Consider the following 27,015-nt stretch of genomic DNA (forward strand, 5'->3'; position numbering starts at 1 on the left):
CCAGTACAGGCTGGGGGCTGACCTGCTGGGAAGCAGCTCTGCTGAGAGGGACCTGGGAGTCCTGGTGGATGACAAGCTCACCATGAGCCAGCAGTGTGCCCTTGTTGCCAAGAAGGCCAATGGTATCCTGGGGTGCATTAAGAGCTGTGTGGCCAGCAGGTCAAGGGAGGTTATCCTCCCCCTCTACTCTGCCCTGGAGAGACCCCACCTGGAGTACTGTGTCCAGTTCTGGGCTCACCTGTTCAAGAAAGATGAGGAACTCCTAGAAAGAGTTCAGAGGAGAGCGACAAAGATTATTAGGGACTGGAACATCTCCCCTACGAGGAAAGGCTGAAGGAGTTGGGCTTGTTCAGCCTGAAGAAGAGAAGACTGAGAGGGGACCTCATCAATACATACAAATATCTTAAGGGTGGATGTCACGAGGACGGAGCCAGACTCTTCTCAGTGGTGCCCAGCGACAGGGCAAGGGGCAGTGGGCACAAACTGAAACGTAAGAGGTTTCAGTTGAATATGTGGAAGGACTTCTTTACTCTGAGGGTGGCAGAGCACTGGAACAGGCAGCCCAGGGGGGTTGTGGAGTCTCCTTCTCTGGACATATTCAAAGCCCACCTGGATGAAGTCCTGTGCAACATGCTCTAGGTGAACCTGATTTAGCAGGGGGGTTGGACTGGATGATCTCCCGAGGTCCCTTCCAACCCTTGACATTCTGTGATTCCTCTCTCCATCCTATGGCAGACCATATCAAACTCACCCCCTCTCCTTGTCCTTCTGAGGCTGTTTGTGGCCTTTACTTGTCAACCATCACATGTACTATTAAGGGACTTCTTGTCAGCCTCACCTTGTCCCCCTTGAGCATCCTCTAACCTTCAGTTTCCCCCACTACGTGGGTCATCTTGTGAAGGTCCTTTGCATACAAAGAGCTCTTACGTACATGTAAATGCAGTGCTGGAGAGGTCTCGTGGTATAAATGAGAAGGGTATGAGGGAACCAACAGACATGTCCATTAGCAGTTACGCAGCAGTTACCTTGGCTTTGGTCCTCCTTTCCTCACACAGCTTTGCTCCTTGCTGCTGGGCTTGTCTTCAGGTGGCTACTATGCAGGAGTTAGACAGAGCTCACATTTTGAGACTCGTCAGCCCATTGCTAAGACTGATATCTTGCCTTCCCAGCACTCTGCAAGGCCAGAAGAGTAAGGGGAAGGATGCTACTGCCTAGTGAATGGGAGCTGGTTCACCTTCTGTGGTGCAGCTGACCCAGGGACACATCTGGCCCATGGGTAGTACTGTACAGCCTGACTGAGCCACTGAATAGAGTAGCTCTGACCTCAGTTCTTTAGGGGCCACTCCTTTCCCAACTTGTTGTCTGGCTTCAAACTATTCTTACAGTGCCACTCATTTAGCTCCTGCAACTGCAACCTTCTTTCAGCTCCTCCCTGCACACGATCAGAGCCTGGACCTGTGGGATGGGTTTGCCCATATGAATGCAGCTTAAGGTCATAGCTCTTACAACAGGGAAGCCTTTGTAGCTTGTAAGGGAGGTGGCATTCAGGATGCAGTTGGACTTGATGATCTTAAAAGGTCTTCCAACCTAAACGATTCTATGATTCTATGCAAGAGCCTGTCTTCTCTGTCCTCCCCCCTTTATTCCTCTCTTGCAGAGAGAAGTGGCAGGATGCCATTTCCCTCAACCTTTCCTCTCCTCTCCAAATTGAAGGGCCTGGAGAAACTCCTGCCAAATGTCTGATCAGAGCTGCTGTCTGCATAGCAGTGAATGAGCTGCTCAGCTGGCTGGAGCTATGAATGTATTACCTGCTGCTGAAATAGACTCCCCAGCTGCAGAAACCCTGAGCAGATTGAGAATAAAGTCCTCTTGCAAACTAATGGGACAGTTGTCACAGTGCCTGGCTAAAGGTGTCCTTCCAGGTACTTCTGTGTTTGCCCTTACCTGCTGCCCTGTTTTGCTCTAGAATCTTCGAAGATGTGGTTCCAGCTATCCGGAAGTGGCGGGAAGCGGGGATGAAGGTCTATATCTACTCCTCGGGCAGCATTGAAGCCCAGAAGCTTCTGTTCGGATACTCTACAGAAGGTGATATCCTAGAGGTAGATAACCTTATCTTCCTTACAGCTTCTCTTTCTGCAGAACACTTCCCTCCCACAACTGCCCTTGCCATAACACTTCGTGGATAGAGTCTGGGACAGGGAGGTGGGACACTGGGTTTCACCCACACGAGTGAAGCTCAGCCAGTTGAGTATGCTAGCATGGTTGCATTGCGCCTCCCCTCCCCCTCCCTCCATTAGTGTGGTAGAAAGGAAAGGGGATGTCTTGCTCAGGAGCAAGGTTTAGCCCTGCCCTTCAGGTGGCACTCAGCAACTGCCTTTGCTTTTCCTTCTCTTTCAGCTCTTTGATGGCCACTTTGATACCAAAATAGGCCCCAAGGTAGAAAGTGAGAGCTACAGAAGGATTGCCGCCAGTATTGGGTGCGCCACCAACAACATCCTTTTCCTGACGGATGTCCCTCGAGGTGGGTGGCCTGCCAGTCCTGCTGGCTCTTGCCTGTGCAAGGGAGGCAGGTGCTCTTTAAATGCATACTATCAACTTGTCACAAGCATCCCAGACATGCTGCAGACCACCTTGCTTTGGTGGCATCCCCCAGCTGCTGCTGTGCTCCTTCCTTACACATCCAGGCTCCCAGACAGCAGCGGGATATCTGTGAGCAGTGCTGCAAGGAGGGAAAATAGGTCAAGTAGAAAACCTGCCCTTGCACCAGCAAGCAAGGAGAGACTGTTAAAGCAGAGTGGAGTGTTTGCTGAAGCAGCTGGCATGCCCCATTTCCAAACAGGATCAGTGGTTTTTGTGACCTGTGCTTGGAGGAGCAAACGATGTCTGGTGCTACGTGGCCCACACGGTGGCTGGTTCTTTGTGCCCCTTACTGTTATGTTGCGTTCAGCAGCAGAAAAACATTGTTCCTGGTCGCCAAGTCCTGACCCCTGGAAAGCCAGGCTTGGTAAGCTAATTTAATTTCCTGCCTTTGCTGGAAATGTCCTTCTGGCAGAAATGGCATTGGGTTCTCAGTCTGAGCCAGCTCAGTCCCCGGGAGTTAGCCCTCACCTCCTCCCCAGCCCCAGCAGCAGAGCTGGTGGGAACTTGCAGTTACCTCCTTTTCCCTCTGTTGTCTTCCTGTGGCCTCCTGCTGTGCTTCAGGAGTGAAGTAAGCTTGTGAGAAGTGACTCCCAGCAGGGGTTGTTGTACTTGCTAATGCCACAGCCCAACCACAGCCCAGCTTCTTTGTGACACAAATGAAGCTGCCAGTGCATGCTGCCTGCTCAGTGCCTTGGATAGCCATCAGCTGGGAGAGGGGAGGAGATTGTGATGCAGCCGGCTCCCATCTGCTCTGTTATGCAGCAGCTACAGCAGGTCTGCTGGGAGCTGGTTCCTCTCTAGAGCCCTGCAGTGCCACGTGCAAATGCTGCTCTCTCAGTCTCAACCTTTAAAAGCACTGTTTTGGGGCATCTTAAAGACCCTCATGTGGAGAGGTCAGTAAGCACACCTCATCTCCACTCTCCCCACCTCTTTGTTTCAGAAGCCAACGCAGCCGAGGAAGCGGATACTCACGTGGCTGTGGTGATCAGACCAGGCAACGCAGGACTGACGGATGATGAGAAGTCATATTACAGCCTCATCTCATCTTTCACTGAACTTTTCCTGCCTTCCTCCACTTAGGGAAAGCAGTGTACACACAAAAGTCTGCTTCACCTGAATTGTCCTTGTGTAATGTTAGGTAATTTTGTCCAAAATCAGAATTTAAAAACCAAACCCACATCATGGCTTGGACCCGTGACTAGTGCAGGCAGGTATGGATGGAGAGTATGGTGTGGGGTCCCTTTTGCAGTAGGATGGAGGCCTGCAGTAGCCAGCTGGAGCTGGGAACAGGGTGAGGAGCAGCACCCATGAGCCCTGCTGTTCCTCGCCTTCCCCAGCTGGCAATTAGTTCAGGGGGTGCTTCCTTCAGACTCACCCATTGAAATCTGGTGCTGAGATGCCCCACCGTGAGCTCTGTCATTTTTAGAAACAGTCTGCAAACAAGGTGTATGTCCCCCTGTCCCAGAGGGACCCCTGAGGACCATGAGCGGATATGACCATCTCCCTGCAGACAGGGTTGCTGGCTAAGTAAAAATTTTCGAAGTTAGGGGGGCTAGGATGCCCAAAGGAAAATGCCAAACGTGGGCTATAATACCCACATTTTGGGGGTTTGGGCTGCCACAGAAAAAAACAGTCCTTGCTGCAGGCAAGCTCTTTAGACCGGGAATAACTTAAATCTTAGCTATATCCACAGCAGGTCTGTGTACAAAACTGTACAACTTCCGTATGGAAGCTGCTTAGAGCTACACAGCCAGCTTACCAAAGTGGAGTATATACAACTTTAAAAATTAAATTCTAGACCCACCTCACTGCTGCATCATGGTGCTGGGCTATGGGATCCAACTGGCTGAACACCAAAGTCCGCTTGACTGTGTTTCTGAAGTATCTCCCTTAGCACCAACCCATGGAGCAACTTCTCAGTAGCCAACACCACCCTGTCACGCACTCATAGCACTGGTCAGCTGTGATCAAACCTTGACAAACAACTGCATCCTGCTGCATTTAATGAGAATTAAAACCCTGACCTTTTCACCCACCCTACCTAAATTGTGCCAATTTATATCAGATGGTCATGGAGCTTTTCCTAATGTAGCAAATAAAAACACAACTTTGCTTTCATTGTGTTCATCCCAGTATTTAGCCTTCCCGTCTATCACCAGTGATCCCAGCACCTAAAGGGAAATCTTTTTTTTTTTAAACCTGTGACCAGGGCTTTCGCCCTCCTGTGTCCTTTCTTTAAGGCAGACAACCCTGTCCTGCCAAGGAATCTGTATTACCTCCCTGACTGTCTTACAGTTTCAGCAGGGGCTCAGTGGGGGTGCAGGAGTGAGAGCCACAGCTAGGTTATGCCTAGTAACAGAGGTAGAGGCAATCTGAAACCCCAGTTCCCTGCTGCTGGCATTTCGTGCATGGGTGTCACTTGCTACTTACTCATTTCTACACGGCTGCACTTGAGCTTGCTCTCAGAGACGGCCAAAATAGAATACTAATGCGCGTGTTGCCTTCCTGAGCTCCGATCTACACCTACAGCTGTCCCTTTTGAGGGATGCTGCTGTTAGAGAACAAGCAAGAGACAAGCTGTTTGGGAGGAAACCACATCATACCAGCATTGTCCTTCTATGACTTTGATGGTAGCAGGTAAGGCTGTGAGGCAGCTAGCCTGGATGCCTTTCTGGGCTGTGTAATGAGTGTGACCCTCCTCCTAGAAAGCACCTACTAATTAGCAGTTTTACAGTAAGTGTATCTGCATGGCTGAATAGTCCCCAGCTTCCTTAAGCATTAATTTTAATCATGACACTGTGAATGCCTTTTCTTTTGCCTTTGCCATCAGAAAGCTATGCATGGGATAGGGGACAAAAATAAAACTTTCTCCATAAAAGCGCTTTATTTAGTGGTCATGTTTCAGTGTATATCAGTTGTCATTTAGTTGTACTGAAATGTGCTGTTAGAAATACTCCAAGAAATGTACAGAGTTATCACCAAAAACCTGAAGTTCAGTTTGGATTGCATATAGGAAAAGGAGAGAAAGAAAAAAAAAAATCACAAACTTAATCTTTTTTTCCTTTGATAAAATTCCAAAATACAAAGTGATAAACTGAAAGTATTAATTGATTAAAAAAAAAGTCACAGTTGGACTATTTACAGTAAAACACCCTTAAAACAGATCGCTATTTTGTGCTCCATATACATTGAGTGTGTGTGTCCGCGTAAGAGGATCCCCACCTGCATCTTCTCCAGGCTGTCCCCTCCAGCCCTCGCCCAGGAGAAACTCCCCGGATGCGCTGCTGGGGAGCCCTGCACCTTAGACTGCCATGCCCTTGGGCCGCCCTCAGCACATGCCTCCAGGAAAGCTTCCCACTAATGACACAGCTACAAGGAGGAGGCCTTCAGCAGTCTAACAACAACACTGTTGGGTAGAGATGCTCTGGATTTATAACACAGCTGCCTGAGAACAAATTTTGGCCCACAAACAATAGAGGGCTAGCTGACAACATTCTACTTACACTAGTTTTGGCAGAAGTTTTTCTCAACTGTTTCTCCTTTCAGGAGAGGCCTCGGACCTTTGGTGAAGACCGAATGCCCTTGTGTCTTTTCCCTCTCTGTCAGAAATGCCATGGTGTGGTATGAGTTCTCCTTCAAATGCCTTTTGCCACTGTTTTAATTTCTGCTTATTTTCCTGCAGCTCAAACAAGATGCAAAGCCAAGCTGAACCTGACTCATGGAGGCAAACAGGAGCCATGTTCATGAGAAGCAGCTCCCATTGCTCCCCTGCCCAGCCAATACAGCAGCCTTCCCAAAATCAGGTTTTCAAACAGGGGCTTTGAGCTTCTGCTTTTTCTTTGAAAACAGACCTTCTGTTTGAAAATTTCCCTTCAGAGAGGGAGAAGCCCTTCTGGTTTTGCTGCTTCCTTCCTGCACCTCCAGCCCTCAGGCCACATCACCCAACCTCTGGGGCAGAACCTTGGAAGCCCACTTAAAGCCATGGCAGACTCCACTCGGGACAACTGGCCACACACAACTGGTCCAGAGCCCAGGCCTATTATCAGTGTGTCTGAAGTTTGACTTTGAAGTGCACAAAGGAGCAAAACCAAACTTTATGCCCAGAACCACCTGCAATGGTTCTGTTCTCATTGCAGGTGAGCCCAGTGTCTCTAACACAATGTTTTCCCCCTTGGGGAACCAAAAAAAAAAAAAGCTTTTGAAATGTTACAGACAATATGTGGTGGAAGCACTGCACACAAGAGCAGCCTTTTCTGCATCATCTTCAGAGCACACAGGCATTCCCATCTTAATTCAGCACCTCGCTTCCATCAGTCCCCACCATTGAGTCTGAAACACGAAGCTGAGCACAGCACCTTACTGTGCCATCTCCACTGGCCTGGGGACGGTCTGCCCAGCTACAAGGCAGCATCGGCCAAGTCTCGCTTCCTGATCACAGCAGTTTCTCCCAAACCTGGCTTTACTGTTGGCTGCTTTCCAGGCTGGAAGAAATGCCTGCCTAACTAACTAACCCAGTCAGTTAGGGTCTTCCACTGCCTGATTCCAAGTCCAGAAGAAAGAGCCGCTATTCCTCACCCTACCAAGTTACACCAGTTGGCAGCAAAGAAAACAACACAAGAAAGACAGGAAAGATGCAGTCTGGTGACTCGGGAACTGGTGACTCCTGAACACTCCTGGTGCCCAGAGAAGTCCATTTCCTTCATCTCCTCCTCTGCAGAACAGGCTGAGGAGTGCCTGTCTCAGAGAGGCATCACCGGGACTGGCTGTTGAATGTTTTCAACAACAGGAGTGTGACAGAGCCACTCAGAGTCACTGGTAGCACAAACTTGCACAAAAGCAGCTTGTGCTCTCTCATGCTGCCGCTGAACTCCTCTTCCAGCAGACAGCTATTTTTGTTTGGCTCTTAATGAGACAGCCACCCTCCAGAGCCCTTTGGCAATACGATCATGATTGCACATGAAAACAAACTCATCAAAAAAGTGTAAATGAGGTCATGTTTAACCCATGAGACCACACCTGCCCCCTTCCCCCTGCCAGAGGACAGGCTACACCTGATCTGTCTGGTACTCGGAGGCTTCTGATAAGCTTTCAGAAAAGCTCAGAAAATTTTCCTGGTACTCAGAGCAAACAATCTCAAATCTGTAGTGCCTGAACTCCACTGCAAAGGTGCCGAAGTAGCACAGGAAGCACATCACCAGGCCCCACTGGATCCTGGAAGCATGCATGTGGATGCCCTGTGCCATGAGGATGAAATCTGGAAGAGGAAAGTCAAGGAAAACTAGTGCGAGGAGAGACGCAGACCAGCATGAGAGAAACCCAAGTGGGAAGACAATAAAATCTTAACAAAGTCACCCAGGTGACAGTCAACCCAGCCAGCCATCATCAGGAGAACATGAATGTGGTGCCAGAGATGGAAGGGATATCGGGTGTCCAACAATGCCCATGGAGTGCAGCAGCTCTCCTATATGTCTCTCCTATAGGGCTTCCTGATCCCAATTCAGGCTGATAAACATTTACAGAGTGAAAGACTTAGGCACAGAGAAGCCGATGGCTTGCTTGAACATCCAGCTAGCCAGTGACAGAGCCAGCAAGCTGGGGCCCCTACCTGCCAAGAGCCTCCCAGCGGGAACTGGATCAGATCTCTGCACCGCAGGCAATGGGAATACCTTTCAGCCTACACTGTGCAATCTTTCATTCTCTTTACATCACCTGCAAAATCATCCCTTTCTGTGAAATCTGGAAGCATCAGTCTACACAGTATGGCATGTTATACTGAAAAGAGAAAGAACGCTGTCAGAGCCAGAAACTGTCCTCCAGGCTTAGACCATGTATTGCCTGGCATCAGAGTCTCACTGCTGTACATCAGGTTGTGTTGGAGTACTCCATAAAAGCAGTTCTCAGCCCCCCTAAAGCACAGGACACCTTCCTGAGCTGGGGACCTGCCCTAGCCCAATGCACATCTCCTCGAAACCTACTGGGTCTCCCGTCTCTTAGGATTTCCTCTGCACTCCAAGAATGCAGGACCACACTTCTTCACATGTAAAAAAACCAAGCAGCTTCTCTCATGTTTTAGCTGCACAAAGCAGGTAATCAGAGACTTTTCATCTTGGGCTTAGTGTAAGCAACCAAGGCAAACAGCATTCTGTGTCTGGCTTTAAGGATCTTCTACTTTCCCTGTAGCACAAGGATTATGCACAAGCTGCAAGGGATGGGGAGCCAGCCCCAAGCCTTTGCAAAGCCAGTGGTGGTGGCAGGGGGGAGAATGGGACTCCTGCCTCAGCCTGCCCCCTCCACAGAGGGCCCAAGGCCTTCAGTGCCAAGCAGCTGGCTGGGGAGGGCTGGGCTGTGAGTACCCAGCATGTCAGTACAGGAGCAGGTATGCCCTGGCTTACCCAGCTGCTCCTGCTCCCAGCCTGGCAGAAACCTCCAAAGACAGCAGGGCAGCAGGAGCCCGTCCCAGCTCCTCACATGCAGCCCTACCCCAGACACACCCTGGGGGAACTATGGGCTTGGGGCAGGGGGAGGAGGGGAGCACCACAAGAACGGGGCAAAATCCCACATTATGTACACCAAAGTGTGATGCTTGGCTACAAATTTTTCCAAGGAAGCTTAAGAGGTGACTGACAGTACATCTTTGCACCAATTTGCTATTCCACTGGACACTGGCTGAAATGTTCAAAAACAGTCAAGTGACTAAGAAATTGTTTTAAGAACAGGCTGTTCCCCAAAGAAAGGGATTAATTTATTCTTTACCATTTATTCCTGCCCTCTTGCTTATCCCAGCACTAATGTTGATGCAACTATGCAGTGAATGGATCCACCCTAAACAAACACCCAGGGCAGATGAGTGCTGGTGCAAACAGAAGGGCTGGAGTAGGGCTGATAGGCACAAGGTGGAGAGGAAGCCACATGTACATCCAGTCTGAGTGACCATAGACACCACAGCCCAAATCCCATTTGTAAAGCACCTGAAGTCCATGTGACCCAGCAGTTCTTGACTGTGATAACTGTTTTAAAAGGCAGAGCTGAATATAGCACCCTGGAGCATTTAAACAAACACATCAAAATCTTCTAATCTGCAAAAACTGAGCTCTTCCCTTGTTCCTTTGTTCTCAGAATTTTTATCTCAGTATTTTGCATAATCTTAAATGCTACTGTGTAGGTAAGCAGTGGATACTACTCAATAGTGTAACCACTTTGGATTTATGAAGGAAGCAAGCCCATCTGTGAAGCAGTGCATCCTGGTAAAACAAAAGTAGAAAAATGAGCCAATCATAGGATCATGCCACAAAGACAAGCTGAGTAGCATTCCTAAACGCTTTGAGATCCCAGGACAGATGTGAGAAGAGCCAATGTTCCCTGCTGCACAGTGTCAGACATGGCTTCCCAGGGAGCAGGACAAAAGGATACAGAGTACCACGCAGAGGGTGATGCTGGCTGACAGGACAACTCGTGGAATCCCAACTTTCCGTCCTTCGTTCTTCAGGTTGATCTTGAGGGTGAGGGCAGACTGGATCCAGCACGCCAAGGTCCCAAAGCCAAAGGTCAGCGACGTGCCTACATTGTGGATCTCCTCATCATTGGAAAGCTAGGAACAAACAAAATGGTGATTGTTTGGATGCAACATGAATTACCTGCTAGCTACCTTGGATTGCTGCTGGGATGGGATAGGGGAGAGTGGGAATCACTGGGGTGAGAGACAAAGATGTTGTATCATTTCTTCTGGCAGAGGTGTAAGGTGTAATATAACCAAGTTGAGTTGGCAATTGTCACAGTCAAGCAGATCTGCCCAAAGCCTAAGCACAGGGGAAAATGCAGCCACTTGGGGACTGCCTCCACAGCCCCCTGACAAGACGCACCAATGCAGAGCTCAGAAATAAATCCTTCCTTGGCTCAATGTGATGGGCAGGCAAGGACAATCTGCTAGGGTCTTGTACAGCTCCCTGCAATGGAAGCAAACTGTACAACCTTCAGTGCCAGCTGTATGGGGCAGTGCTGCCTGGGGCAGAGGGTAGCCAGAGCCTTGACACCTCTGTTGAGCTAGCACAAGCCAAAACACAGCTCCCGGTTTGGCAAGTTTCTGCCACCAAAAAGCTTGACTGCCTGTTCCCTCTTCTGCCCGTCCTTGACCATTGGAGTCTGAGACAATATGAACCCAAACTCTCTGTAGTGCAAGTGCTTCCTTGGCCTCCCATGTCTCATTGTGACTGTGCAATACTGCAAGGCAAAAGGACAGCCAGGTTCAAAGAGCAAGAATCTGCAAAGAGATCCCTTGAGGCTACAAATCCATTCAGAAAGCCCATCATGGACAAGACAAGCCAAACAATTTCCCTTTTCCCTCTGCCTCTTGAGGCTTTTCTATAAAAGAATCCAGCAGTCTGTAATTCATCCCTGAGGCCTTGATTCCTTATCCATGATTTAAAAAACTCCCATCAAACAAAACACAATCTACAAGATATCAGTCTAGTTACTGTGCCTCCACTGATGTCTCCCCTCTCCTCCCTACCTTGAGTATTTTTTCAAAGGTAGGTCCAAATCATAGTACAGGCAAAAATGGGACTGAGCTGCCTTTCCCAAGGTAGCCTGCACTGTAAGGGACTCAAAGCCGTAATGTCCTTCTAACACACTTAATCTGTAATTTTCCAGAAATATGATTTAATGCCACATTCAGTTTAGCAGTCAGGCATAGAAAAACATGGACTAAGGTCTCATAACCACATGCTTTCATGGTTTGGCAAAAGATCTCAGCAAGTATACAGGTAACTAACAAGGAGTGGATAATTAGTTCAATATTTATAACCAGGCATGATTCAAAGTATCCACTTTTAAATAACAATCATTTGCTCTGAGGAGTGAAAAAAGAAAGGAGAGGTTGAAACTACTTCTGAGTGCCTGTACTAGAAATGTACTAGAAATACTCTTCTCACACCTAGACAAGGCTGTTACAAAAGCCTCATAGTTCCTAGTTGTGAAGCTCTCATGAAAAAGCAAGGCTCCAAGTTTTTGGCTTGTGCTGTGGAGTTAGGAAGGCCAGGTCCAAAACAGTGAAATTATCTCACACCTCACTGAAAAAAAACCAACAAAAAATAAGATGACTGTAGAGGACACAAAGTTCCTGCAATTGCTCCACAACCCAAACAGGTACTCACCCTTCACAAAACAAGTACCTTTTTGATATTGGCAGGAAAAATAGCTTCCTGCCTGCAAAGCCAGGAAAGAGACCAGCCTACACTGACCTTTCTCAGTTCCTACCATTATTGGGAATCATTACTTGCACCCCAGTGTGAGGCAGAGCATCAGAGACAGCAAAAGGATGAGGAAACCCAAGTGCCACTGACTCTAATGCCTTGATTTTCACTGCAGATCTAACAGACATACTTGTGATCACAGTGGACACCCAACCCTACTGACCAACGTTGTGGCACTGACAGCTTGACTGTTTGTTTAATGTTGCAGAACAGATCGAGAATCAGAGGGACCTCATCCAGGCACCCATCGCGTTAGGAAAAGTTGTAGCACTCCTCTGCCGTGTACCTCTTGTGGCCAGTCTGAGGACATGCGGGAGGTAGATTTAAACAACGTTTTAAATGAAGGACACTGAACTGCCTGCTAAACCTGTATGGGCAGGTGTGCATCTGTTCGCACAGATGTGTACATAAACTTCCCACTCAGTCCTTTTACCCAGGACCATCTGTGCCAACCCCCGGGGCTCAAGCGATTCAATAGGTTCCCTATTCTGGCTCTCAGCAGGTCAAATGCAAGCATGCAGGTGCAAATCCTGATGGGAATACGTGAAAAATGTTTGTGGCCCTTCATCTCAGCATGTCACTGGAGTCACATAAGCAGCAGACAGAGGTGGCAGAGCAGGTACAAGGAGGACTGGGGCACAGCCAGCCACATTATCCCCTGAGCTCACATCACAGGTAGTTCAAAGACCTAAGCAGATCTGCTAGAAAAGCAGGAACCTCACAGCCCAGACAGTGGTCCAAGCTTGGAGTGCAGTACCTGAAAGTTGCCAAGTAGGGTCATCCCAAAAGACACCAAGCATAATGCCACCAGGCCGCTGACGTTCAGCCAAGGGTTTAGCACCTTCGGCTTCAGCTGAATGAAGCGCAGGACAGCCACAACAAGCGCTGAGAAGGAAACAAAATGCAAGGTGCATCATTAGGTAGGGCATGCTGCAGTAACTACCTGGCTGGAGGCTCACAGACCCCTCAGCCTCTTTCCACCCAGAGAGTGGAAGAGAGCCGGCTCACTTTAGGCCGGCTAGCTTAGTGATTCTGTGTGGCCCCCCTCCCACTTAGTCATGGACAAGACTAAGCACAGGAAGCATCTGCCTTGTAATCCAGTTAAGCTGAGCTCCCACGCTTCCTTTTCTCATGACACTTTGTCTTGGAGCTAGGTTGCAAATTTTCTTGGGGAAAGAAGAGCACCTTCCTATTTGCCTGGGAAGCTCCCAGCACATAGTCTATCACATGATGCATTCACATTGCAGCAGCTGGGCTTGCATCAAGTTTCACTCCACTAACAAGCACCAAGCTCTCTTGGAGGAGGTATGTCAAACCCCACCTGTATTAGAAAATGTATGAATGGCACATACGTATTTCTGCAGGTTTTACCATTATGCCCACTGCCTCTTCTCCTCTGGAACAAGTTGCTGGTGCCATGAACATAAGCCAAAATATTGCACTAATTTTCCACAAAGACTGAAAGAGCAGTCCTTCCAAGCTTACAATTAGCCCAAGGACTATGACATGATACATGACATACATGATACGTGATATTTCACATATGACATGACATAACCCCAGGAGATATTCACATTGCATATTCTTGCCCTCCCTAGGGAATGCTGCATGGAACAACACAGAAAGCCGGGCAATCAGTTGGCCTTCAGATGGCATTCAAACCAGACCACTAAAAAGCAATTTAGTTTAACAGGGAAATTTGCTAGTCGCTGCTTATGCTCAAACTGATAGCATGCAGGTCATATTGTTATAAACTGTCTGTGTTAGCAAATTAGATCCATATTTTCCACAACCCCCCTGGTATGATATCAAAAACACGGTTTAGAAAAATAAGGGCACTATAAGTGAAAAATATCCACTGTTACCCAAACTGCAAAAGAAGTTTGAATTTACTCTCTCACAATTTGCTCTAGTGAATCAAACCACTCCAAATCCTTGAAAACAAGAGAACTTTGTACTCTCCCAAAAGAGAATTTCTGTTTTGCATCCCCAGGTAATTATTTGGGACAGTCACACTGTGACAGCAGCATGCAGGAACTTTTTCATTTCTGTTTCTATGGGACAGAATCATGAATTTATGTGTTCTTTTCCTAAAACACTGATGGGAATGACAGAAGGCAATTAAAAGGTTACCTTCCAGCATTACGTGTAAAACAACGGCATTTTCAATATTTAGTTATGCCTATCTTTCTAGCAGGTTTCTGTCATTTTTCTCTCCCATAGCAAGGGCTTTGACACATCTAAGGTGGCCAGAGGTACAAGCTAAAAGCAACTTGCAGAAGCACCCAATATAGCAGAAGAAAGCATGGCTTTATCCACAAAGCAGAGAGAATAGAATATTTCATTTCAAAGGGACCTACAACAAGCATCTAGTCCAACTGCCTGACCACTTCAGGGCTGACCAAAAGTTAAAGTATATTATTAAGGGCATAGTCCAAATGCCTCTTAAACACTGACAGGGATGGGGTATTGACCACATCTCTAAGAAGCCTGTTCCATGTTTGACCACCCTCTTGGTAAAGAAATGCTTCCTAATGTCCAGCCTAAACCTACCCTGGCACAGCTTTGAACCATTCCCACACGTCCTATCACTGGATACCAGGGAAAAGAGATCAGCACCTCCCTTCCTGCTCAGGAAGCTGTAGAGAGCAATGAGGTCACCCCTCAGCCTCCTTTTCTCCAAACCAGACAAATCCAAAGTCCTTAGCTGCTCCTCACTGGACATATCTTCCAGCCCTTCCACCAGTTTGTTGACCTCCTCTGGACGCATTCAAGGACCACAACATCCTCCCTAAATCATGCGGCCCAGAACTGCACATACTACTCAAGGTGATACCCCACCAACGCTGAACACAGCAGGATAATAACCTCTTTTGACTGACTGGTTATACTGTGTTTCACGCACCCCAGGACACGCTTTGCCCTCTTGGCTGCCAGGGCACACTGCTTACTTCTATTGAGCCCGCTGTCAACCAGCACCCCCAGATCCCTTTCTGCAGGGCTGCTCTCCAGCCACTCCTCTCCCAGTTTATATTTGTGCCTGGCATTACTAGGTGCAGAATCCGGCACTTGGTGGACTTGTTAAATTTCATGTCATTAATGACTGCCCAATGATCCAGTCTATCTAGATCCCTCTGCAAGGCCTTTCATCCCTCAAAAGAGTCAACAGCACCTCCCAGTTTGGCATCATCAGCAAACTTGCTAATGGAGCATTCAGCTCCTGCATCCAGATCGTTGACAAAAATGTTGAACAGAACTGGCCCTAGGACTGAGCCCTGAGGAACACCACCGGTGACGAGTCGCCAGCCGGAGGTAGCCCCATTCACTTTGAGCCCTGCAGTTCTTCATCCAGCACACCATGAACCCGCTCATCCCACGGTTGGACAACCTGTCCAGAAAGATGCTGTGAGGGACAGTATCAAAAGCCTTACTAAAATCCAGAAAAACTACATCTACTGCCTTCCCCTCATCCACTAGGTGGGTGACCTTACCATAGAAGGACATAAAATCAGTTGAACAGGACTTTCCTTTTGTGAACCGATGTTGACTGTGCCTGATGATTGCATTATTCTTGATAATTGAAAATATGGAAGTTCATGTCAAGGTTCATGACTAAATGTATTGTATCAGGTTTTACATCTCATGTCTCATTTTCATTATGTCAGATTAAGATTGTTAAAGTATTTTACTCATGCACATACAAGTCTGGATTATTTTCAAAGCTCAAGTCAACTGAATTTCCCAGGTTGCTGAAAAGAAACATTGTGCCTTTTACAGGCAGCAGGGGTGGAACCCACACTTTGAGAGAATAGGTCAGAGCAAAACTGAATGCACAATAAATCACCCCATATAGGAAAAAGATAAATGCAAGTACTACTAAAGAAGAACAAATCAAGATTAAAATAAAGAATTATTTGCCATTTAAGTTTAGGATAATTTGCTCGAAATCCATACAGGTGAAGGTAATAAGCAGTTTTAAGAACCACACACAGACATCTTTTTTCAAGTACTTTTCAGGTATTTCTTCTCTTTGTAGTGTTTCCCTCTTACTTCCATTGCTGGAAAATGCCAGTAAACTTCCACAGATTTAGTAATGGAATTTAGGAAGGAGTGGGGTAGGGGGGACTTCAGCATGGATGATATTTTTGCATAATCAGTTGCTGCATTTGTAATATTCCCATGCAATTATCTCACATTCACAGCATCTAACAACAACCCACCACAGAATGAAAAACAGTCACAGATTCAAGGCTAAGATGAGACAATTAAAAACATGAGAATAAATCAGAAACCAATAAAGTTCTAACGCATCCAGCTTCATTCTGTCTTTCTACAAATGAAGACAAAATAATACTGTCTTAATCAGTAGTAATAACAGCTTAAATGATTTCACATCACCAGATTCAAGAACAAGAACGTATGGGATATTGCTTATGTTTCAGTGACTTCTTAAAACAAATTAAGAGAGAGAAACATTCGCCTTGTGGCTCCTACCTAGAAATGCTGCCATGTTCATGACTTGGCTAAATACGCAGCTTGCGGGAGGTGCATCACCTGCAATACTTGGAAAATATAAAGCGTATCATTGTACCTCTGGGACGGCAAACACACATAAATAACAACCATTAATCAGAACAGTAGTTGGAAGAAAATCATTCACTGACCTTATATAAGGTGGTCTTTCGGAACCAGGTTTCCTAAGAAACATAAATGCATAGGAACAAAGATTCAAGATCTTTCCCATTTAGCTTTCATTGTTTTATTATTTTAAAGAAACAAGTGATTGAATTTAAAGCCCACAACCAGCTCTTACCTATCTGGTACATTTAGTGGGAGAATTTTGTTATCTTCTACTGCTATAAAATACCTGTCAAAAAAAAAAAAAAAAAAAAAAAAAAAACCCCAGATGAAAACAGTGTAAAACCTCATCCTGGTTTCAATTCCAAGTATCACTCAAACAACGCATTAAGTATCTCAAAGCCCACTGGCAGGATCTGTTGGAGGCAGCCTGTGTTTCTGTCTGCTCGGGTGGGCAGTTTTACTCACTTCCCCACCTAACTATGTGCCTTCCTTTGTGTTGCACCCGTTTTGCATGGTCAGGTAGACAAACAGGGTCACTGAACTGAGCTGCCTTAAAAATAACCAATCAGGGAATGTTTTCATTTTTAATCTGAATCATCTGATTGACCATGGTCCCCACTCCGCAAAAGCTGTTCTAATACAAAGAGGGGATGGGACAAGAAGAACCACCAATAGGGGTCAGACAAATGGCTTAACTTGCCCCTGCTGCTGAAAAACAACAGCCACAGACCATGGCCAAAGCCATATCCTACAATATAACTGCTTCTCAGGCTGAGCATAGCTGCTGATTGCACATTTATCACTCCCAAATTCATGTTGCAGTCATCTGCCTGCATGCTTGGAGAGAGCCTAGCTCAGGAAAATGCATCTCTCCTGCATTTTGGTAAGAAGTGTTAGTGAGAAAGTGAGGTGTCAGCATTAAGCTGCTGGAAGGTTGTCAGTGCAGTGCTGGATGCTGCAGATTTTGAGTTTGCACCCCAAAGCAGGGACTAGGTGCTTCTCCAAGAGCTCTGCTGAATCATTCAAAGAAAACATGAGAAAGGGAATTTTTGCATTTTTGTCTGTCTCATTTCAGACAGCTCCCAGCAATATGTTCCAGGAAGAAGGCAAGATCAGAAACTTGGCCTGGGGAGCACAGAATCTCAGGGATAAAAATGTGATCCTCCAAGCCATGACTTGTCATGGACTGGCCCCTGCCCCTATCATGTGCCTTCCTAGCTCCACAGTAACTCAAGGAAGGACAGAGCAGCTCCAAAAGACTTTCCGTACTGAGATGCAGCCCACACCACAGCAGTACTTCTGACTGCCCCAGCCTAGCTTGCTCTCCCAAATAACCAGCAGAAGGTAACTTACACTATCCATAATCCAGCTGATGTAAACAGGGTAAACACAAGAGGTAAAAACATCCACACGCTGCATTTCTTTCCATCCATACCTGCTAGAAACAAAGAACAAAGTAAAAACAAAAGAAAGAGGGCAGAGGTACCCACCCACCTCAGTTCCCCCTCTTTTGAAAGCAGGAAGAGCATCCACACAGCAGGTACTGAAGCATCCCAAGATCAAGCTCCTAATGGCGAGGCAGCAGGCACTGCAAACCTTTCATACTGTCTTTACTGGCCTAAGGGACTATGCTGCACACAGGCAGATGCATCTGCACTGTACATAAAAAACAAGGCACAAAGAGCCTGGAGTTGCGGAGGGGGAGACTTTTCAGGCACACCTACAGAACTTGAGTGGTTTTCGAAGTATTTTTCTTAAGCACAAGGTGACACTGCAATACCCGCAGCCCTAATTCCCTGCTACTTCCCATAGGCACAAAGCAAGGCAGCCTCCTTCCCAGGATCATTACCAATTCCACACACGCTGCCTCAGCAAATCCTGCAGCATGAAGGGAGAAGAATGCACGTGCTGCCTCCTCATCTCCACAAAGCACACAACCAGCTCCCATCCTGGCCCCAGCAATCAGCTAAAAATAGCATTCAGCCACACCCAGAGCAGAGCCAAGCTCCAGTGCCAGCATCCAGAGTACTGTCAGGACCAGGCACTACAAACAGGATCAGCTGTTTGTAGCTGATGTAGGCACTGTGAAAACCAGCACGGGGCGTAAGGATGCTGCGTACACCACCTCCTGAGGAAACATTTGTCCTCTAGGCAAGATCACTCTGGATGAGCATCTGAGATGCCAGGGCTATTCCCGTAACACATGCAATTCAGAAACACTGCTATATTTCTGTGCTGCAGTCACAGAGAGTCCTATGTCTCCCTGTGAGTCCTTTGACAACAGATCAAGTATTTCCTCACATTCTGTCCTCCTCCATAAATGTTCCTCCAGCCACTGCACAGCCAAGAGACACAAACAGAGCAAACAATGCAAGGCTCACGGCTCCAGCGCCTGCTTTACTTTCAACAGGGCAGCAGTACCTGTGCCCCTGCACTCTGCCTCCTCCTCCCTCCTATAGCCTGTGGCAGGGCAGACATTTCCCAGGGTCACTGAGGCCCCATGGGACAGCTCAGCCTTTCACTAGAGCCTGCTTGTATTTGCAGCTCAGTTACCTCATCCAGGTCCTTAAGACAATGAGTCTTCCCTTTGCTCCAGAGAAGAAAGCACCCATGTTGTCATCCTCCTCTTCGCAGCTCCCCTGGCCTTCCTACATCTGCAGCACAGGAGCCATGGTCTCTCTGGGCTGCTGCCCTGCTCCCTGCCCCCTGTGAGGACCCACAGAAGAGAGTAAGCATCCTCACCGTGTCACAACCAACCACCCGCTCACCACTTCCACAACACAGACCTGGGCTGCAAAGGCAAACGCTGGCAGAACTCTGCTCAGGGGCCCAGCCACCGACTCCCACCCTGCCCCATGGCAGTAGAGGCTGAGAGAGTTGAGGTGAGGCTCTCCAGACCCTACAGAAGGCCTGACAGCTTCACGCTTGCCCCTACAGGTCAGCTGTCCTGTCTTCCCTGCACATCACTTGGCAAGGGTACAAACCAACACCTTTGCAGTACCTCAAGCCACATCACACTTGCACAAAACCATGAGTCCGTGATTTGGTGCTGTCTGTACAGATAGCCTCGAGTGAGCCTGAACTGCAAACCTTAAAAGACAGAAAAGCACTCAGATAAGGTCTCTTCCCTGACCTGGAAGCAGAGAACTGCAGACAGGGACCATGAAATCATATAAGTATTAAGTACATCGGTTCAAAAGGCAGTCAGCTCCAGCATATATACATATCTTTAGCATGGCATAACAAATCAGAAGAAATGAGTAATGGGGTTGACTAGATTTCCCCACCCATCTCATCTCTGTTCCTCTCCTCCCACAGAGGGAACACAAAGTGTTTCACAGCTCTGTTCCCCATGCAGCCCCTGCCATCATGGCTGCAACTCATCTATGAAGCACTGCCCTTGCCTTTTCCTCCCGCAGCCCATCAACATGCAGCAGCACCCCTTAGCTGGTGCTGGCCATTACGCTGGTGATGGGAGACAGGTACTGGCGATGTCAAGGACCACTTCAGGTGGCAGCTACCTCAGGCCACGTCCCTGCCGGACCCTGGCAGCACAGCGCCCAAGTGCTGGTGCCCTGCGCAAGGCAGCCATAGCTGTAGCCGAGTTCCACCCTTCTGTCGTGGCTGAAGGAGAGCAGGCAGGTAACTGTCACCTCCTGTTACAGCCCCTGTTTCCTTGGCAAGGTAATTGCTGCTAACACAGTGCTTGACTCTGTCTTTTCTCTAGTGGTGGCTGGACTGAGCCAAGGTAACACAATTCTTTCAAGTCAGGGAATGTCAGATCTTATTATTTGTCCTTCCCCTTAGGAAAAGTACAAAGGATTAATTTACACACAATAACAGCAAATGCTAGCCATAACACTTGTATTCATTAATTGGTTGCCACAGCTGCTCTGCCTTCCAGCATGCCTCCCAGCCAAGAAATAGCAGCCTTCGCAAGCCATTTCAGCCTTGCCTGTCCTGCAGAGGGAGGTGGCACGGTGCTTTGCCCCCAGGCAGAGCAGCCAGGCAGCACACAGGGACCAGGGACTCCACACACCAGGATGAGGTGGGGAAACGCGAAAATGCTGTCCAGATAACCATTACTCTGTGTTGAGCCCTGCAGTGGCAGGACTGGTGCCCAACCTCACTGAAGTCAGAGCAACACAGCTACAGATTCACTCCCTTGGAAAACAGCCCTGTGTTTAACACTCACTGTGCTACACAGAGTCCCCTTCTATTGACCACTAACAGAAAATGACATCTGAAATCATTGCATATTAAATCAATGACTAGCACAGAGTGCAGCATTCAGATGGGAAGCCAGGTCCATAGTTCAGAGAAACATGCTCACTTCAGCCGGTTAAAAAGAAACACTTAGAGAACATACTCACACACACACCCCCCCCTCTCCTCCCAGCCAGTTGGGTTCACACTGAGGAGGAAAGACAGCACTCCCAGGGAGAACAATGACATGCATGGGGCCAGGTCTTCACCAGGGCTCAATGCAGTCAGAACTGGACCTTTTGGAAAATAAGCAACCCACATGAGGCCACACCTCAGAGGGTGCCAAGCTCTGTCCAAGCTTGCCTCTCATGGCAGGCAGCAAGAATTGACCAGGAAAGGATGTTGCCGCTATGCACCCTCCTCTGACAGGCTCCACCCTGAGGCACGGGTGTGGGACAGCATGAGCATGTACTCTTGTGGCACACCCTTGGAAGGAGAGCAGGGGGGTGATGGCTGGACCAGCGGCGTTGCTCGCCCCTGCCAGCCTACACAGGAGTGAGCTGCCTGCATCTGATGGAAGAAATACCCAAAGCAGGAAAGAAGGGTCGCTTTCCCTCATATCCCCAAGTGGCAACACCTTTTAACACTGTCCACTGGCACATCCCACACATGCTTTGAAGATGTTTCAACATCCCCATGTGGGCAGAGGATGGTTTCAAACCAGGACTCAGCTCCTGTACTTTTCTCATTTACTCCCTGTTGTGTTATTTGGGTGCCAGGAACAAAATTACATGTAACCTCACTTCCTTCCAAAGAAGAATCCCCAAGAATGTGCCAAACCTGCATAGTTTTGCACCAGTGTTCAGTCAATATCACTCTCAGCAGTTGTTTGGGTTAACCTGTCCTCTTCAGGGTTGGCCCTGATGTTCGTGTCTTCAAGCCAAGAGACTTCCATGCACACTAAGACCAGAACCTCTAATAGCAGCCAGGAATAAAAGAATGAGGAACCCAAATGACAGCCTTCCCTGCAGCACCACAGCCGTTTAGCCAAAATAAAATGCTGAGAGCGATAGGAAAAATAACATACATTATTGGGAAATGTAGGAACCATTTCTTTGACAGCTAATTGCTCCACAGGGATGACATGAAGCCAACATTCCTTTCCACAGCTCTGTCCTGCATTGCTGCCATGACCAGGGATGCCAAACCTGAGCAGTCAAGTCCAGCTGGCGACAACAGCCATCTCCACCAGCTCATGTTTTCCTAAATAAACACACTGCATCCAGGAGGCAGTTGGTAATTGCACACATCCATTTGTCTTCCATTTTTAAGGCTTGCACAAGAAGGCCTTCAGCAACAGAAAGCCCTTGTGGTGCAATAGATTCACAAGGCTAATAAAAACATGTTTTCAGCTTCGTAGCTGACTCCACGTGGAGTCAGCCCGCCTTCCCACAGGCACGCACTGTGATTTTCCAGTCCCTCTTGACTCACAGTCTCACACTAGCATTGCAAAAACCCCATCGAGGTGCGTTCCTGCTGCCAGCTATCATGGGTCAGGGTGCAGAACTGCAAAGGGTTTCACTTTAGCACTGCCTCAGGGTGTGTCTTCAGAATTTTTTTCAATGCAGGCTTATTCCCTTATCCCCATTCCCATTTTTATGTCTAAATCTGCTCAGACTGTCAGCTGTTTGCTCTGCTTTTATTACCATTGCGCCACTACACCCCCTCAGCCAATTAAGCTCCCATTCCTCTAATGTACACATTTCAATTACAGCAGGCAGCTCACCAAACATATACTGCTGCTTGCTCAAGGTTCATTCGATGTGGGCATCTTCATTTCATCTGCCAAACAAAGTTACAGGCTCTTCCTGAAGTTGCATTTAGAATCATAGAATTGTCTAGGTTGGAAAAGACCTTTAAGATCATCAAGTCCAACCGTTAACCTAACCCTGCCATCCCACCACTAAACCATGTCCCTCAGCACCTCATCTATCCTTCTTTTAAATACCTCCAGGGATGGGGACTCAACCACTTCCCTGGGCAGCCCATTCCAGAGCCTGACAACCCTTTCTGGGAAGAAATTTTTCCTAATGTCTAACCTAAACCTGCCCTGGCGCAACTTCAGACCATTCCCCCTCGTCCTATCATCCGTTACCAGGGAGAAGAGGCCGATCCCCACCTTCCTACAGCCTCCTTTCAGGTAGTTGTAGAGGGCTAGAGAACATGAATGTAAGGAAGGGCAAAATTACCACATTAACAGAGTCATACGTCTTTTTTAAGACGAGAGAATGCAGATGCATTTCAAGGGCCCATAAATAAGCTGCATAATAAGCCAGAGCAATGCTCCTGCATTTCTCAGCGCCAGGCCATTGAGTCATTTCAGAGAATATGTACAGAGCCAGAAGCACTGGGAGAGGAGGACGCTGTTCAAAACACACAGCAAGTCATAAAGAATTTATGCCAGTCAGCAACAATCAAAGGGGAACAAACACAATTTGTCTTTTGGGAGAGCCCACTATATCTCTCTCTTGCTTTTAAAAGCGAAAATAACCACAGCCACTTGATACCTAATCACTGTAATGGAACAGATACAAACGAGCACATTACATAACCATAACCTGTCACCCATGTGCCACAAATGCCAACATAACAAAGTTTTCAGGTTTATCTGAAACCTTAACCTTATTCAAGGTTCCCAGACTGAGCACACAATGAGAGAAATAAGGCATGACAGAAGCTTGTAAATACACAACAAAATAGTGGGGTAACAGGAAAAGCAGCAATCCCCTCTGTCAGCAGGGTATGATGTTTTGCTCGCTCTGGGTACCCACCTACCATCTCAAGGGTGTGCAAAAATTGCCATTTTCATTTATTTATAAGAGAGAGGAATGGGAAAAGGTAAAGACATCTCTGGGTTATGCATGGGGAAGCAGGAGATACTTCAGTAATCCTGCAATGATGTTGAGAGGCAATGCTTTCACCCACAGAAACATCCATACATACTTCCTGTCTCATTTCACACACTGTACATGCATTCAGCATGCTAATGAAATGCTCTCGCCAACACAAACCTAACGAAGATGGGCAAAGCACACCAAAGGAATGCAACCTTCTAGTCACCAAAACACAGGGGCAGAAAAGGCATCCACTTGCCCACAGTCCCTCCAAGTTGCCCTGGGAAGCTGTCTCCTGGGGTTGTGTAAAATTAATTTGTTACCAATTCTGTAAATATATATATATTCAGCCTTTCCTGAGTGCCTTGGTATCCTGGTTTTGATGGGATAGAGTTAATTTTCTTCCTAGTAGCTGGCATAGCACTGTGTTTTGGATTTAGGATGAGAAGAACGTTGATAACACACTGATGGTTTAGCTGTTGCTAAGCAGGGCTTACACCAGTCAAGGACTTTTCAGCTTCTCCTGCTCTGCCAGGTGCACAAGAAGCTGGGAGGGGGCACAGCCAGGACAGGCCAAAGGGCTATTCCAGACCTTATTATGTCATGCTCAGTATATAGAGCTGGGGGAAGAAGAAGGAAGGGGGGGACGTTCAGAGTGATGGCGTTTGTCTTCCCAATTCACCGTTACGTGTGATGGAGCCCTGCTTTCCTGGGGATGGCTCAACACCTGCCTGCCCATGGGAAGTAGTGAATGAATTCCTTGCTTTGCTTTGCTTGTGCGTGTGGCCTTTGCTTTCACCTATTAAACTGCCTTTATCTCAGCCCCAGAGTTTCTTCACTTTTATTCTTCAGATTCTCTCCCCCATCCCACTGGGGGAGAGTGAGCAAGTGACTATGTAGGACTTAGTTGCCGGCTGGGGTTAAACCATGACACTTGGTAAGATGACCATGTAACCGACAGCATGTCCCACCCAGAGATACTCCTGCAGCACTGCTGGGTCCCAAGGCCAGCGTCACCCCTCTGGTATGCTGCACAACCTTTGCCCTCAATCGCACGTGAGTACTTACAGGCCACTTAGGAACCGGTGTTGAGCTGCTGTGTTACAACCAGAGACATTGACTGTAAACTCTTCTGGGCTGAGTCTGCCTTTCTCGCATTTGGCGTTGTACAAACCAGACACATCCTGCTTCAAGAACAGGCTCCTGGATGTTATAAAAGAAAAATGACTATAATTTGCCACCTTAAGACAAAAGGCGTGTTTTGCAGGCTTTCACAGCACTGGTCCTCTGTCCCGTGCACCTACATCAACCCACATTGACTTCCATGAGGCCCTGCTCATACCATGTGCGGGGCTTGGGCAGTCGTGGCCCTCAGCCTGCAACAGACAAAGGCAGGAGGGTGTGTAGTGCAGACGGTACACATCCAGTTCAGACAGAAAGAGCTGGGTCAGCAGGCTGGGCAGCAACCAGCCCCCAACGAGTCCATGCAGTGTGAGTGTGTTGGACTGCCCACGTCCCAGGGCAGGTGCCTTACCACCTTTCCAAGAGCAGAGATGCTCAAGACTGGGGCCACTTTAGCCAGACATCTTCTGAGATGCAAGGGAAGTCTCTATCAGAGTCTCAACACAGACCCAACCTCACAGTCCCACACCATCGCCACGGGGGTGTATTTTGCCCTTGCATGACTACCCAATCCTTTGGTCTGGGATGCATGTGAGAATGGGACTTACTCCAAAGTACCAGCCAAACCCCAAAGTGAAGAGTTGCTGGAAAATGAGAAGGGCTATTTATCTCCTCATAAAATAAAAGACAGAAAAGCTCTCCCTGCTTCAGCTATGCTGTGAGGAAAGAGTCCCTGAAACCATCTCCTTGCTCTGCAAGTAATACACAAATGCAGACTGATGTTGGGGCAAAGCACAGAAAGTCTGAGGCACCATGTAGACAGGCTGTCCAGTGATCATTCTCCACCTTAACCACACCAATCTCACGACAGCTGCCTGAGCCAGCAACAAGCAGAATGTGTGTTTCTCCTCCCATAAGGTACAGTAATCTTGATGGTGTATAAATTGATAGAGGTCTGCAGAGGTGTTTGCTTGCTCCTCCGTTCCAAAACCACAAATGCCTTCAAGCATCTCCAAAATGCACAAGCAAGCAAAGCCAAGACACACATTACAACAGAAGGGGGTAGGAAGCCTGCCCAAAAGGTTTGTCCCCTTATCGGGAAAACAACGTTAAGTGCTTGGAGTGGCAAAGAACACACAACAGGGAGGCGAAACCTGGTGAAGAAAGAGACAGATATGTCATGTCAACTTACAGATAGTTTTGAAGGTAAGGAAAGACAGACTAAGTCCAGAAGAGCAGACTTTGCAGAATGGTTATTCCTGGTTATATTGTCTCCTTGTCCTGTAGTTTATGGATGAGAGAGTGCATGCCCTGGAAGGCCAGAACAATTCCAGGTTTCCCTCCCTTTGCTACCCTGCCACTGTTTTTTTTCCCCAACAAACACAAAACATACACTCAAGCTACAGAACTTCCTACACAGTGTAAGTAAGTAGGGCTTCCCCCACCTGTTCACCTTGACTTTCACCTCTCTTGTCCCTCATGCCCTTCTTTTATCCACTGTTTGGAAGCACAAGCTCCTTTCTTCACTGTGCTTTGCAACTCTACCCTTTTGAAGAGATGTGCACTGTCCCCAAAGCAGCATTGCCTTTGGTTACACCAGTGGGCACCACCAGCAGAAGCATAAATACCAGTCTACACTTGTCAGCCATGGGGAAAACACCCAAGACCTGTGAGCTTTTAGGGAGTGTGGCACAGCATACCGAGCTTTCTCAGGACAGTTTTCCCTCACCAAACTCTTCAGCCTGAGGACTCATGCCTGCTCCACCGCTCACATGGCAATCTGACATCCTCTTCCCCTTGTATTAACCACCAAAGCCCCAGAGAAGCAGCAACGAGATGATGGGCCAGAGGGTGAGCTAGAAGGGATGGACGTGCAGTATCCATGACTTGGCTTTTGTTGTTACTTTAAGGTAGCCCTCTCTGTCAAGGGTACAAACTAACACATCAGTCTTTTGGCTTCATTCATTTGAGATAGCCAGCATGGCTTCACCAAGGGCAAGTCCTGCCTGACCAACCTAGTGGCTTTCTATGATGGTGTGACAGCATTAGTGGACAAGGGAAAACCAACAGACGTCATCTATCTGGACTTCTGCAAAGCCTTTGACACAGTCCCCCACAACATCCTTCTCTCTAAATTGGAGAGCTGTGGATTTGATGGGTGGACTGTTTGGTGGATAAGGAACTGGCTGGATGGTTGTGTCCAGAGGGTAGTGGTCAATGGCTCGATGTCCGGATGGAGACCGGTGAAGAGTGGTGTCCCTCAGGGGTCCGTACTGGGACTGGTGCTGTTTAATGTTTTCATCAATGACTTAGACAGCGAGATC

General features: G+C 47.8%; 3 protein-coding genes across 7 annotated transcripts in view; 1 reads left to right on the forward strand and 2 right to left on the reverse strand.

Annotated features, from left to right (window-relative positions):
- Positions 1 to 2,547, reverse strand: part of HNRNPDL (heterogeneous nuclear ribonucleoprotein D like) — a 15,353-nt gene extending 12,806 nt beyond the window's left edge. For all 4 annotated transcript variants that reach the window (XR_004843128.1, XM_009647469.2, XM_035902814.1 and 1 more), the window contains exon 1: positions 2,537 to 2,547. The gene's annotated coding sequence lies outside the window, so the exon portion shown is untranslated. The remainder of the gene's footprint in view (positions 1 to 2,536) is intronic.
- ENOPH1 (enolase-phosphatase 1) overlaps positions 1 to 5,429 on the forward strand; it is a 9,712-nt gene extending 4,283 nt beyond the window's left edge. The window contains exons 4-6 of the mRNA XM_009647483.2: positions 1,967 to 2,099; positions 2,398 to 2,521; positions 3,581 to 5,429. Coding sequence (XP_009645778.1) covers positions 1,967 to 2,099; positions 2,398 to 2,521; positions 3,581 to 3,720 — 397 coding nt within the window. The 3' untranslated portion in view covers positions 3,721 to 5,429. The remainder of the gene's footprint in view (positions 1 to 1,966; positions 2,100 to 2,397; positions 2,522 to 3,580) is intronic.
- Positions 5,430 to 5,916: 487 nt separating this feature from the next.
- On the reverse strand, positions 5,917 to 24,744 carry TMEM150C (transmembrane protein 150C). 2 transcript variants are annotated; one of them, XR_004843129.1, is made up of 9 exons: positions 24,638 to 24,744; positions 17,823 to 17,904; positions 16,702 to 16,755; positions 16,553 to 16,585; positions 16,383 to 16,450; positions 12,646 to 12,773; positions 10,051 to 10,228; positions 6,601 to 7,894; positions 6,548 to 6,558 (listed from the first exon to the last, which is right to left on the reverse strand). XR_004843129.1 is itself a non-coding variant. In XM_009647470.2 (8 exons), exons 2-8 carry the CDS (start codon positions 17,900 to 17,902, stop codon positions 7,686 to 7,688), a joined length of 750 nt encoding a protein of 249 aa, XP_009645765.1. In that variant the 5' UTR covers positions 17,903 to 17,904; positions 24,638 to 24,744; the 3' UTR covers positions 5,917 to 7,685. The 2 variants fall into 2 exon arrangements, 1 of the variants encoding a protein (XP_009645765.1); XM_009647470.2 differs by having other exon boundaries at positions 5,917 to 7,894.
- Between the last annotated feature and the right edge of the window lie 2,271 nt (positions 24,745 to 27,015).

Source organism: Egretta garzetta, unplaced genomic scaffold (genome assembly GCF_000687185.1).
Source record: "Egretta garzetta isolate BGI_Z169 unplaced genomic scaffold, ASM68718v1 scaffold89, whole genome shotgun sequence".
NCBI lineage: Eukaryota > Metazoa > Chordata > Aves > Pelecaniformes > Ardeidae > Egretta > Egretta garzetta.

Excerpts from the sequence above, each read along its gene's own strand:
- TMEM150C (XM_009647470.2), bottom strand. The coding sequence starts at position 17,902 with ATGGATGGAAAGAAATGCAGCGTGTGGATGTTTTTACCTCTTGTGTTT. Across the intron at positions 12,774-16,382 it reads GAACATGGCAGCATTTCTAG|CGCTTGTTGTGGCTGTCCTG; the intron begins GTAGGAGCCACA and ends TTTCCTTCTCAG. Across the intron at positions 10,229-12,645 it reads CCCTACTTGGCAACTTTCAG|CTTTCCAATGATGAGGAGAT; the intron begins GTACTGCACTCC and ends GTTTGTTCCTAG.